Source organism: Nomascus leucogenys, chromosome 1a, assembly GCF_006542625.1.
Source record: "Nomascus leucogenys isolate Asia chromosome 1a, Asia_NLE_v1, whole genome shotgun sequence".
In the NCBI taxonomy this organism is placed as follows: domain Eukaryota; kingdom Metazoa; phylum Chordata; class Mammalia; order Primates; family Hylobatidae; genus Nomascus; species Nomascus leucogenys.
Window position 1 is genome coordinate 48,889,106 of NC_044381.1, and position 14,607 is coordinate 48,903,712.

Here is a 14,607-nt window from a genome sequence, read left to right on the forward strand (position 1 = left end):
GAATTATTACCATTATCCTTTTTTGATACTGTTTCCATTATACAATTGGCTATTTTCATTGCAGTTTCGGTATTTTTATTCCAGAGACAGATAATTTTCGTACCACTTTTGTTATTCACTGATGGTTTGAGGGTTACTGTCAAGTGTGTAGCAGGGTCATTTGCATTCAGGAGCATATTATTAACCACCCTGCATAATGCTATCTAAAGCACAATTTTATTCTCCACCTTATCTTCAGGGGAGTTTCTAAGGCTGAAGACACCTTTTTTATGCCCTAACACAACAAAGAAAAATAAAATGTACTTCCTCTATTGAAATCATTGATGTATAAGAAGTTATAAAAAATGGCATATCAGAGAGAAATGTAAAAGTTATCAATTTAATTTTGAGGGATGGCACTGAAGTCACCAAGATGATCAGAATATTCCGCTTTAAGGTATTCCTGTGAGACTTGCTAAAAACATTTTTTTAAACTCAGCATCAACAAGAACTGGTAACAAAAACATTTGCTACTTATTCTCCAATCAGAGCTAACTGGGTCTCTACATGAAAGTCTACTTGGAAATAAAATTAAATTTTGTTTTAACATTTAAGTGATTGCAAAATGAATTTCCAAAGCTATTTCCTATGCTTTTAGTCCTCACTTGCCATGTGAAACAGTAAAACTTGTAAACCATAAAGCTTACTCAGTTTTCATTTCACTTCTGAACCCTTAGCAGGAAAATGCCATTGAAGTAAAGTGAAATGAGCCAATTTTCTGTTCATGCATTCCCCAGTGAATAATCAAGGTTAGTCTAAATGAAGAACCAAATAAAAGTGGCCCCAGTGTTCAAATTAGAATTGTAACGCATTTCAACTAGAAAAATATCTATTTTAGCAAGGAAAAAAAATGAAATGAATGGCTGTGTACTTCCATCCAGGGATGCTACATACTGCTGTATAGTGCATGCTTTGCACAACTCTAGGGGGCGCCTTTAATATTGTAGTCCATGTGAATAGCATCACCTGAAATTGTGCCATGAACACCCTGTGCACCTGTGCAGTCACATGTGATGGGAAATTGTGCAGTGCACACCCTGTGCAGCCACATGTGATGGCACTGTATCAATGTATGCAAAGTCATCGATTCCAGTAAATTTCAATCATATTTTGAAGAATTTTATTATCCGAAACACCATTTCAAACTCATTTTGAGTTACCATATGTGAATATGTCTTGTCAGGGTTGCTTATAACTGTTATAACACTCTGAGAAGAGTCTTGAAAGCTGCCCTGTAGTTTGAGGGCTAATTCAATGAAAAAGCAGCAGCAAGAAGTCCCAGGGGCTGCCCTTCTGATGTCACTTGCAGAGGACTCAGTTGTCCTGAAGTCCTTTCCCTTTACAAAAGCCGTAGACCAAATGGAGTCCCCCTCACCATGGGAATTTACTACCCCTGCTGAAGGAAAGATTCTATAAGCCCAAGAGAGCAAGTCAGTCTTCAAAGTGCTCAGTAATCCATTATTTTAGAAGATTTCACTCGTCCCTCTTCCCTATGTGCCTTTCAACACAATCTGAGATTTTCAGCTTCAAATCCAGCCTTCCACAGCATCATAACTATACATTTGTCTTGCAGGAAGGTGGAACCTACTCTATTTCACAATTCACATTCACTGATTTGATTTATAAGTTTTAAATATTTGGATATAAGTATGTGGGTCTTCATTTGCAGTAGGGTGGCCAACCATCCCAGACTGCCAGGAACTAAGAGGATTCCTTACAAGTTTTAAAACGGGGATGCTCCCAGCCACATCCTTTCCATCTGCCCAGGCCTGAGGGCTTTTTATGGTTCTGGGGCTTTCACTGCTTAGCCTGGGAGGAGTTGGCCACTGATTTGTTCTCAGGCCCCCACGGACTCCCCCGCATGTGAGAGAAGGGCCTGTGGTCACCGTCACTTTTACACCTACAGCTCAATAAGAAAGTGAAAAGACTGAGGATTCAGAGCCAGATTTATCTCAGCCACACATTTAAACGGCCTCAGTGACTATGAATGACACACAGGTTTAATCTGCCACGTTGCAGAACAGGAACACCCAAACACACTACCCACACGAAGCCCCTAGGAAGATCCAAGAACATCACAGCTATTCACTGTAACAAATGTTAGGTATGGAAAAATGGGATTTGGGGTCCAATCATAAATAAAGACGTTAGCCCATAATCTAGAAAATAGGCCAGGGCCAGGCGTGGTGACTCACATCTGTAATCCCAACACTTTGGGAGGCCGAGGCGGGTGGATAACCTTAGCTCAGGAGTTCAAGACCAGCCTGGGCAACGTGGGGAAACCTCATCTCTACTAAAAATACAAAAATTAGCGAGGCATGGTGGCGCATGCCTGTAGTCCCAGCTATTCTGGAGGCCGAGGCACGAGAATCGCTTGAACCCGGGAGGTGGTGGTTGCAGTGAGCCGAGATCACACCATTGCACTCCAGCCTGGACAACAAAGTGAGACTCTGACTCAAAAATAAATAAAAAATTTAATTTAATTTAATAAAAAATAGGTCAGTGTCCATCCAGACTTATGACTCATATCAGTGCATGCCTTTCCTACCAACTTCACCAGCAAAACCGTTAGGCCATATCTAAACTTTGTGAAAAGCACTACTTTTTCCCAACTTCATCCTCCCAGATGTATGACAAGTACTGTCACTTTACTTTTGTCCACAATAGCCAAATTTAGTGTAAGATTATGAAACTCGCAGAAAGACAATGTGAGACGAACTATAACAGAGTTGCTTTTATTTGTCCCAAGCATACTGCACTACGTCTGACAAGGGTCTACTCACCACAACAAATAAACACCTCTCACTATACAAAGGTTTAGTTAGACTGGCACATGAGAGGATGCAGAGACCTAATGTTTATGAAAAGTGAGGGTCACATTACTACAGCTGACCCCAGCTCATCAAGTATTTTGCTTCCAGCAACTTCCTAGTTTAGCAAAACCTCTCATGATATTTACACTCTAACAGTAAGGTAATTATTAACATCATTTTAAGCGCCGACAGAAAAAATATATCGCTTTCTTTTTAGACTTCTGGCAATGGTCAGATGTTGAAAATGTCTTGCCATTTTTAAGTCTAATTTCTAAATGGTTCCTTCATTACATACTGTTTCACACTGTTATATGCTAAAGTTAGGAAGCCCTGTTGGAGATATTTAGGACTAAAAGGTCACTGAGGAAAGACAAACACTAGCTATGAGAAAAAAATCCAAGAAAAAGAGAATTAATGAAAGACAAAGAAGCTGTATCTGACTTGAGGCATGCCCTGAAAGTGGGGTTTTGAAAGGGTTATTATGATTCCTTGAGTGCTATCCTAGTAGCACTCATCAAATCAGAAATCTCAGATTTAGGTAGCAAGAAGTAGCATCAAGCCTTAAATCTTCATGTTGGGAGACAGTGGAATAAAATATTGAAATCCAGGAACTCTATTCAACCCACTGGAGTTCTAAACAAGCAGCAGACTGTCTACGACCCCCACAGCTCACTGGGACGTAAGCTGCAAGTCCTCAGTTGAAAGAGGTTGAAGGCCAAGTACCAATGTCTGCAGATCTGATGGTCAAATCCTGTTTTCTGAAGAAATGTGTTGAGCATCCTAAGGTGCCATACTCACCTTTACTTTGTTCTTGACCTAAGGAATGTTTTCAAGAATTACCGGAAGGGAGTATCCAGTCCACAGTGCAGCCTGAAGTGCCCCAAGTGGGACTACTGAAGATGGAGAGAGACGGATGGGGGGAAGGCTGAAAAACTGCCTATTGGATATCATGCTTACTACCCGGGTAACAGGTTCAATCACATCCCCATCCTCAGCATCACATAATAGACCCACATAACAAACCTGCACATGCACCCCCTGATTCTAAAATACAAGTTGAAAAAAATAGTAAAAGAAGGATAGCGACTATATCACAGCCACAGCCGCACTCCTGACAAAGCTTCCCAGGGAGCCAGTGAGGTCTGCACCTCCAAGAGGCAGATGAGCCCTGAGGGCATTTGGGCTTCCACACATCAAAGATAGAATCACTTTCTTCTTTCCCCAACAGCATCAAACCCAAGCACTGCACCATCCTCCTAATTCCATGCAAAATAACCTAAAATAGGGCCTTTTTATTTCCATCTTCTAAACTCACTTATAGCTCATGAATAATCTTATGACTTTATGTAAATCTTGATGAGAGAGAAAACATCTTTATGACATTTCAACTGTTAAGAGTCTACAGTTAAAGGAAAAACAGGTTTGTAGGATAAAAAAAATAAATTATGGGAAGAGAGGTAGCCTGACAATAGGGTTCATTTTCCATTCTGCTAACAAGATAAAAAATAATAGGGAGGCCAGGAAGACATATCTGTTTCCTTCCTTTAAACTTTTAGTCTCCCTCTAATGCTCTACCAAAAGAAAAAGAGAGAGAGAGAGAAAAGACTTTTCTTCCATTCTATTTGCAGACTCTATTTAATGTGATGATGTGATCCTGAAAAATATTTCAAAGAATTCCATATGATAAGGCAATTACAAAAGATTTGTTCTATTCAATTAAACTGTCCTTGCTTTGCCGACAGTGTTTTCTCACTCATGGGGGGATCAGCCTTTTGATTTTCAGGTTCTTCTCCTCTTCTCTTTTGGAAGGGCAGGCTGAACTCAGCACCCGAAATTGGCATTGCAATATCTGGGTTTCCTTTCTGCCGAACCACTCATTTGCTATACAGCAGTGGGAGTCTCCATTTTTTCTGTAACAAGGGAGTCTTCTGTAAGACAGGAGAGGATAATAGCATTGGCTCTAGCAATTCCTCAGGAGTTTTGGGAAGCATAATTAACTAACATTAGTACTCCTGAGGTATAAGGAGCTATTTAAGTATAAATCTTAATTATCATTATTCTGAATGTATGGTCAAATCATTCTCTTCTCAGTTATTTAAGGCAGAAAAGCAGACATAACCTTCTCTCCTTCACCTCCAGGACAAGAAACAGGTCCTGATAAAAGACCAAAGGAACAAATAGTATAAAGCCAAGAGAGATTTATTTAATGCATAACATTTGGAGAAATTTCCTCTCCCCTCGTTCTTTAGACTAAGTACACCGAATCTAAATCCACCAGTGTGGGGCATTCTAAGTGCCGCAGAGAGCTCTGGTTCATCCAGATGTCATGAATCTTTCGATAAAACAGCACGGAAGGAGAAGCTGTGGAAAAAGCTCTTCCAATATTTATAGTTTGTTCCTGACGTGCATTTCGCATAGGAGACAGGAGCTCCCGAATTAGGAAGCGCAAGTCACTGACTCCCACTGCTTGTGTGAATGAGCATTCTTGAGCTGTGACATTCTTCCTGAATGAGTGGGCCATAGAGACACTCTTTATGCACTGCCTAAAGAATGGTAAGCTTTAAAACGATGGTATTTTATCATCTGGTGCTCTGGTTAGGTTTGTTCCAAGCTAAAGGGTTAAATCACTTGGGTAATGATTCTGAACAGAATCTACTTTGCATCAATGTGATGTTCACATTTATAGGACTATCTGGCCTTCAAAATTCTTGCAACTTGGGCTATCTGATCAGAAAATGCTAACAAAGGCTCCAGGTTTCTTCCTCACAACAAATCATAAGTGATCTCTCTGCCATTAATTTCTGCCTCAAATTCTACTTAAAAAGAAACCTTCATCACTTCTAATCTCCACTCAGTCTCCATGTACACTTTCTGGTTCATGAAGGGATTTTTATATGTAGGATTGAATTTCAATGACTGACATATAGTGGATCAATTTCATCTTAGACAAGTCTTTCTTTTTGGCTGGTAAGCTAAATAGGATACATGAGAACTTCTGAAAAATCCTCAGATAACCCCACCCTGTGTGTGTGTACGTGCCTGCAACTGCTGTTTCTACTTTTTATTCACTCTCCCTAGCCTTCTTAAGCCACATATTGAATTCATCCAACTTTATGCCAAAACCAATTAAAGGGCATCTCTGTGCACCATCTATTCTATATTTGCATTGTTATTACTATTTGATATCCTCAGGGAAAGTCAGTGAGGTCATCTTGATGGATGCCTGACCAGTTCTTCCAGTAGCCCCTCCAGCTTCTGCAGGGCATCCTCACTACGCAAAGTATGATTCATGGACCAGCAGTACTGGCATCATCTGGGGGCTTGTTAGAAATACATTAGTTGGGCCCATTTTCAAATCCATTGAATCATAATCTTCATTTTAACAGGGTCCCCAGGAGTTTGGTATGTGCATTAAAGTTTGAGAAGCCCTGATTTAACAACTCACTGAGAAGTTTTACCAGAGTCAAAAGGTCTCAGTGAGCATGAAGGATGACAATTTTTATTTTTATTTCTTTTTATTTTTCGTAGACACGGGGTCTCACTTTGTTGACCAGACTGGCCTGGAACTCCCAGCCTCAAGGGATCCTCATGCCTCAGCCTCTCAAAATGCTGGGATTACAAGTGTGAGCCACTGTACCTAGCAAAAAATGACAATTTTTTCAATGAAACACAAAGTAATAGCTAGGTACCTAAATATTGGAGTCAGGGTATCTTTGACCATAGCTATAAAAAAGGAGAAAGGACAGGAGATTGGTTTTGTCCCTGACAGCACATTTCTAGGCCACATTCCAAATGAAAACGAGAAGGGGGAAAAGAGCTTAGACAGCAGAAAGATCTAAGACTGACCCACCCTCTGAAAGGTGGGTCAAATTTTTGACTTAATTTTCTCCTTAAAGGGCTGTATTAGCCTGTTTGCATGCTGCTAATAAAGACATACGCAGGACTGGGTAATTTATAAAGGAAAGAGATTTAATCGATTCATAGTTCCATATGGCTGGGGAGGCCTCACAATCATGGCAGAAAGTGAAGGGGAAGCAAGACATGTCTTACATGGCAGCAGGCAAGAAAGAGTGTGTGCAGGGGAACTTCCCTTCATCAAACCATCAGATCTCATAAGACTTATTCACTGTCACGAGAACAGCACAGGAAAAGTCCACCCCATGATTCAATTACCTCCCATTAGGTCCCTTCCACCACACGTGGAAATCATGGGAGCTACAATTCAAGATGAGATTTGGGTGGGGACATAGCCAAATCATATCAAGGGCCAAGTCTAGAAAGCTCAGGTAGTAAAATGATAGAGTCTCAAGATCTTTTTTCTGGGCAAGCTTCATGCTTCTGAATAAGGAAGGGCAGAGTTAGTCTGGGATAAAAGCATTTCTGGGTAGAAAGTTTCTCCCTCATGGCTACAGGGCATAAACACAAAGGGAGGTGGGGAATGTTCACCTCCTTTATCATATTCTCAATGCCTACCTAAGGAGAGGATAAATAACACCAAGCACCTGCCTATCAAGTGTAAGCCACTGCATCGGGCACTTCAGATATGCTCAGCCTTAAGGCGGCAACCTTCTAAGCTGGGGCTGACACATGACAGGCAGGTGCTCAATGTATGCCTCTCCTTAGGTAGGCACAAGGATGCCCTCTACTTGGGGCTAGAACCCTACACTTTATGGAGAAGGAAAGTCACACTTTACACTCCGAGGTGTTAAGAAAATTGCTCAAAGCCGCATAGATCATGGAGGATGGAACTCAAATCTGTGACTGAATCAGATCTGAATTCAAAACCCAAACCCCTCCCACTGCACCAAATCTGCTCTTTAAATAATATGGAGAGTGGAGGCTAACTATGCTCAGGATTCCAAGTTCAAACATCGATCTGAATGAGTCGTTTGAATTGAGAATAAGTGAAAGTTTATCTCCTTAGAAGTAAAATCTTAGAGGTTCCACCTATTCCATTTAATAGTCTCTGTTCCCTGGCTTCCACGAGAAAGAAGATTTAAAGAGGTGTCTTTGTCCTTCATTGCCTATAATTTCTGCATACCTTCATCTGGGTCCTGCCTAATATCACGGCAGGGACATCCCTGGGAATGAGAAGCTGATCTCTTACAACCAGAATAAAGGCAACCTCAAAGAGGAACAGGGGACAGGAATAAGCAGCCAAGTGTTTCTCCACCTTTTATATTTTATGGTTGGCTAGGGTGTCTTTTGTTCTATGGGCAAGAGGCTGTGTTTTATTCCCACCATCCTGCACCCCACCCCTGCCACCTTCCTAAGAGGTAGGGTCTATGTTGTCTCAAGTGTTATAACTCCCTGCAAGGGGTAGCCCAGGACCCTCTGTTTCTCATACCTCCAAAGACAGCTGGCACATTGTTCAAAATCCCTAGATTCTAGCAGAACAGGATGTTAAGTGAGACTCTTCCTGCCTCAGTAACTTATACCAAAGTGGATGTGAGGCACTCAGAGGCAGAAATCACAAAGGAACTGGCTGAGAACTGGACCCATGTCCTTGGAAATGTCTGATTCACCTTGAGAGTGTAAGAGATCTCTGGAAGAAGAGAACAAGGAAGGATTTATAAAGAAGTTTCTTTGGGGAAGTGCTGCTCTGACACCGCCCCACCGAGGGGCTTCCACAGAACCACTCTGAGAGTTGAACTATGTTCTCTGCAAATGGATGGCTCAGAGGACAAGGCCTGACCCTTGCCAGAGAAGGTGAAAGAAACCTGCAGCCATGGGGTATAGGTGGCATTTGGCTTGACCTGTACACCCAGGGGACAAGAGACTATGAGTGTCCCCTGCAGTCCAAAGGCAGCACAGGAGAAAGTCTTTGTGGGGAGTCTTAGGTCCTGCTGAGGGACCCCAACAACACAAAGTACTTTCCTGGAGTTAGGAGTTGCTTGTGCCAGCTGGAGCAGAGGCACACTTGTTCATGTCATGGGAAATACAGAGAGAGAAATCTCCAAGAGCCCACAAAGGTATCCGGGAAAGAAAGTCTGCACATCAGCATTGAACATTCCCAGGTTCCAAGAGCACAAAGCCACTAGTGAGCAAACTTCCCTGTCATCTCCTTCTCCACCCCCTTTCACCTGGGCAGCAGGGACACTGAAACCTCAGCAAACTCCATCCCTGACCCCATACTGCCAGCCTGAACTTGGGGAGAACAGGAGACTGGCCATGAGCTCAAACCCAGAGTTTTCATTTCTAGCTCGGGTGGGACATGCCATTTCTCAACTGAGATTCTATCTGCAGCCGAAAATAACCAAAGGATTGTTTGTCACTCAATCATAAGCAGAAAAATGTTACACAGCTCAGAGTTCTCCTCCAATCAGTGAAGCTCACTCCTGGTTGCTCATTAGAATCACTAGGGACCTTAAAAACAAAAAAAGCCAAAGCCCAACTCTCATCCCAGAGCCACTGAATCTGAGTTGCTAAAGCTAGGCCCCAGGAATGTGTATTTAAAAATGTAATCAAACAAAACAGTGACAAAAAGTCTCCAGTTGATTGAAATGTGCAACAAGGGGCAGGAAGCTACTGTTCTGGGAACCAGGGAAGATCTCTCCTACTGAATCAATTTTAAAGACATGATGGAAAACAAAAGTAACATAAAACTCCTGTAGTTTGATTGCCACAAGTTGTGCTCTTCAGTGTGCTAGAAGAGAAACATCATGGTTTTCTAGATTTCATTTTGAAGCTGAAAGTTTGCATTTTATGCCTTAAACACAATCCCAAAGTAACCAGAGCTAGGTTCAATTCTTAAATGTGGGACCTAAAGTGATCAATTTAGTATCTGGAGTCTGGGAAGGTATTTTCTCTTTCTCGGTTACTAGCCAGGCTTCCAGTGATTAACAGATGGGGAAGGGTGCTGGCTTGGTGTCTGGGGTCCTGCTGACATCTGAATATCTGCTAGTACCTGTCCTTCCACATTAGCCTGCTGGCTGGGGAAATGGCAGGGTCTGCAAGGCCCCCAGCACTCTCAAGAAACATTTCACAGGGATCTTGGTTCGCTGGGCCGCTCTCTTTTAATGCCTGCTTCACATCCTCACATGCTGTGACTGGCACCCCCTTGGACTGGGCTGCCACTGGCTTGGGGTCGAACTTCACCATCCTTCCTCCAAGTAGAGAACAGGGTGTCTGCCACCTCACCTAGTGTCTGCATCCCAAGCGGGAGTAAAGGTTATGAGGACTGTCATTACATCCAATTGGTCCACCCTCTTCCATGCTCACCAATTTTTGTTTTGGAGACTTTTGGTTTATTTATGCTTCAGTTTCTTTCAACAGTTTTTATTCTCTGTTTTCAAAAACAAGTTCCTAAGCAAAATGACCATCCCATGGAAATCTTAGTTCTTTTTAAAAAATTATTTTTTATGTTTTATTTTTGAGACAGGATCTGGCTCTGTTACCCGGGCTGGAGTGCAGTGGCACGATCCTGGCTCACTGCAACCTCCGCCTCCCGGGCTCAAGCAATCCTCTGACCTCAGCCTCCCAAGTAGCTGGGACTACAGGCACACACACGACATCCAGCTAATTATTGTATTTTTTTGAGGAGAAGGGGTTTTGCCATGTTCCCAGGCTGATCTTGAACTCCTGAGCTCAGGCGATCTGCCCACTTCTGCTTCCCAAAGTTCTGGGATTACAGACATGAGCCAGTGTGCCTGAGCAGAAATCTGCTCTAAGCTGAATGAGGTGCACATACTCTAAGGGATGTCAGAGATGTCACATTAATTATGGCTCTGTATGGAAATGCAACTAGCTTCACAGTGAGCCCAGGCTGCCTGCTTTCGTGTAAGCCGGGAAACTTCCAATATAACAAATACAAAAAGGGAAGGGGGGGATCTTACCAAAACAACTGGGAGAAAGTAGCTGAAATTTCTTATAAAAAATATTTGTGAGAGCTAAACTTCTTCATCAATTACTATATGATAACAGTAGAAGTATTAATGGAATATAAAGCCAAACTTGACCAGCTATCCTTAACTTGGAATGTACATTAGACCAGCAGGGAATTTTTTTCTCTTTTGCCATTTGTTTATTTTTCTTTAGTTTTAAAGGACGTTAAGAGAGAAAGGAAGCAATTCTAAGAAAGGTCATTGTCTGTGTGCTATGGCTGTGAGTCTCATAAATAGCTACAACGATTCTATTTCCCAAGCCAAGTGGGGTCAATCTCTAATCGGTCACACTGGTTTATAGCCCACTAGGGCCATTTATATCCACTGTCACCCTGGGCCAAGTCTCCTTCATTTCCACTTTCATTTATTACTCCTTGATAGCTGACACTTAAGTAAATACCTAAAGAGAACCAAAAAAAACACAGGTAAAAGCAGATATTAATATTTTAAAGACCTAACAAATTCATGAACAAGAAGATGGAAAGAAAGAAGGGAAGGAAATATATTTATAAAATTTAGCCTAAGTTGTATTTTTTATAAATAATTATTTCTTTTAAAGGGAATGTTTGAGAAACACCAAGTTATTCTTATACCAGAAAATAATTCTTCCCCATCACAAGCTAAGTTAAAACTAACAGAAATGATCAATGAAAATGAGGCCCCATGGATAAGAAGAGTTCAGCTCTACCAAATATCAGTACCATATAGAAATGTTCAAAAGAAAAGACATCAAAATCCTTTCGAAAACAGAAGCTTCTGGCTTTACACCGACAGTACTGTGCATTGATATCAAAAGACTCAGACCACTTCTGACAGCTTTTCACTGCAGACCTTCACTCTGAATCAAGTTTTGCCCCCAAGAGTTTCAAAGGGCCACTGGTAAAATTCAAATAAGTCGGAAGTTCAGTTATTAGTAATGTACCAATATTAGTTTCTCATTTGTGACAAATGTACCACAGTAACGTAAGATATTAACAATGGTGGGGGAGGTGATAAGTCTGTGAATGCTCTATACTATCTTTGCAACTTTTCTACAGATCTAAAATTATTCAGAAGTAAAAAGTTTATGTAAGAACAAGCAAAAAGCTACTGTCCTAAATCAGTGTCTCTGGATTTAACTATGAAGCTGTTATTCCCTCAAACATGACTTCCTGCACACTGCAAGCTAGAGATTTACTACAGCGACCATAGCCAAGCAGCTAAACTCTCAATTAAGAGGAAGATTTAATGGAAAAGACAGCAACAGCCAGGGGTGTCTGGGTATTGCATCCAAATATTGCTTGTTTTATGTGCTCCTGAAGGGCTGCTGTTTGTAAATCAAACACATATTCCAAATCACATTTTGAATATACTAAGCAAGCTTGTGCATTTAAAAAGAGGTCTAGTAAAGAGCAAAATAATAGGAACTTATCATGTAATGAGAAGGACTGCATTCTTGTTTATTGTTTTGCAGAGATGGCTTTGCATGGATCACCTTTGCTGGTGGTGGGGCCCTGGGAGCCACACAGGTACATGCACCCCAAGCAACCCCTGCCTTATAAGTCTCCAGGGTTCTATTTTCCCTTCTCTCCGCCAAGTCATCTTTGCATGACTTTGACTGACTCAGAGCTACTCTGGTGAGGAACTCTATTCATGTACAGCTCCCAACATCCAAACACAGGCCTTGGCCACCACATTGGTAGCAAGCATTTGGGCAATGAGACTGAGTAGGTAAGAACACTCCACGGAAGGACAGCATCTGAAGCAGGTAAATGCATGACACTTGTCCCACTGTTCCTGAAGCTCACACTGACATGCTCCTGCTGTGCCCAGAGTAGACCCCTGGTGCTAGCCATCCTTTCCGCAGTCCTAGCCTTTGGCCAGAGAGGCACTATCACCACTCCTAGAAAAACAGCTCAGGAGCCAATAAAAGAATCACTCAGCTCAGTCAGCCCGGGTAAGCAAAACAGTCCAAAACACTAATTTCTCACCCATGGATGAGAAACCAGAATTCTCCTTTTTGAATTAGGTAAGAGGCTAGAAAATAAATCTTAAATGCATCACGAGCCAACCAAACACAGTTCCTGTGCTTGCGGTTTTGCATGGGTTTTGCCATTGTAGGTACAAAATCTCATTAAACACTTGCAACAATGATGGTAATAATAATAATAACAACTCTTTTCTCATAAGATACCCAAGCACCCTGGAGTAGTTATTAATCCAGTGTATATCAGATAACTGTTCAAAATTATTAATTTCCTCATCACCTTCTTGGGAGGAGTACAACTCCCTGCCCCTTAACTTGGCTTTGGCCCTGTGACTTGCTTTGGCCGATGGCAGATAAGCTGAAGAGACAGTCCAGTGCACCAGCCCTGAATGTAGGCCTTAGGAAGCCTCACATTGTTCCAGTTGTCCTCTTTCACTCTGCACTTATCATAACAAGCACATCTCCTATGTAGCTGCTGCTTCATGACCCTGAATCCCACAATAAATACATGCAAAATAAAACCACTCCACTGACCTATGGATCCATGAGCAACACTAAATAATGGAGTTTTAAGCCACTAGGTTTGGGGATGGTTTATTGTATACATGATTTTGTCAATAGGTGAATGATAGACTTTATCTTCTCCCCATATACAAAAGCGTCAGTTACTCACCATCGTCAATTCCAGGCCAGCCCATGAAGTGAGCAGAAATCTGTTTCTCATCCTTCCCATACTCATTCTTGGCTATTAGAGTGTAGTCCCCATTGTTCATGTGAGTGGGATTATCCAGCTGGAGGCAGCCGTGGTACTCCGTGTGATTGGTAACATGTATTTTAGTACAGATGTATTTGGACTCATTCAGTATTGCCCCATTATAGAACCACTGAAGCGCTGGTTTGGGGTTGCCTTTCACAGTGAATGGAATGCACCAGTGGTGGTCTGAGGTTGGAGATTCGAGAAATGTGATAGTTGGTGCAACTAAATTGAAAAAGAGAGAGTTAATAGCATCAGAAAGCTCAGAATTCTCCCCACCTCGAGATGTCTGTGTCATTGATAGGGAATTTTACTCAACCATTGTTTGGTTTAGAAAAACACACGATCAGAAACTCTGGAATCCATCAGTATTTGGTATCATCATCAGGGTGGATGTTAACTCCCTACAGAGAGCTTCAGAGAGACTCCTTTCTCTGTTCTACTTAAGACCCATGCATTACAGTCATTTCTCAAATCTATTCAGTATAAGTGAAAACCAGCTCCAAACAGATCCAAGAGATTTCTGACAGTGGAAAGAGTTCATTTGAAGTTGACTTTGGTTTCTAATATCTGTATCTTGATATTATACAGATTCATCACCAAAAAAACTCAAAATAATAAAATAATGAATACTTTTTGATAGCACTTCTTTCCTAAATAACAAAAATGACTTCTAAAATTTTACCTGAAGCCCCGATCTCACATAACTTCGAAAACTGATCAATGCAATAAATGTTGCTGCTGCTGATGAATTATTATAGATATAACAAATCAACATTTATTACTGATTGTCAATAGTAAATACTCTTTGAAAGTATCACATTTCATTATAGTGTTGTCCATTTTTGCTAGGATCCTAGATGCCAATGTTTGGATCCTTTAAATGTTTGGGGTCCAATCTGAGCCTGGACAGAGTAGGGATTATTTCAGCTTTAGATATAAAGCACTTTATGCTTTGGGGAAACAAACATTATCAAGTAGAATCTTTAAACAGAGTACTTATCCTAAGTGAGGGATTTAAAATCCTTCATCTTCATTTTAACGTAGTCTGACTTTGGTAATTACAAAATCAAGGACTGGAAAAGACCTTTGATACCTAATAGCATCATTTTTTCAGATGAAGAAACCAAAGTTCAATGAGGTTAAGTGAGC

At 41.4% G+C, this 14,607-nt stretch overlaps 1 protein-coding gene across 14 annotated transcripts in view; it reads right to left on the reverse strand.

Annotated features, from left to right (window-relative positions):
• NTRK2 (neurotrophic receptor tyrosine kinase 2) overlaps positions 1–14,607 on the reverse strand; it is a 361,214-nt gene that overhangs the window by 286,442 nt on the left and 60,165 nt on the right. For all 14 annotated transcript variants that reach the window (XM_003267478.4, XM_030809390.1, XM_030809384.1 and 11 more), the window contains one exon: positions 13,375–13,680. In XM_003267478.4, coding sequence (XP_003267526.1) covers positions 13,375–13,680 — 306 coding nt within the window. The remainder of the gene's footprint in view (positions 1–13,374; positions 13,681–14,607) is intronic.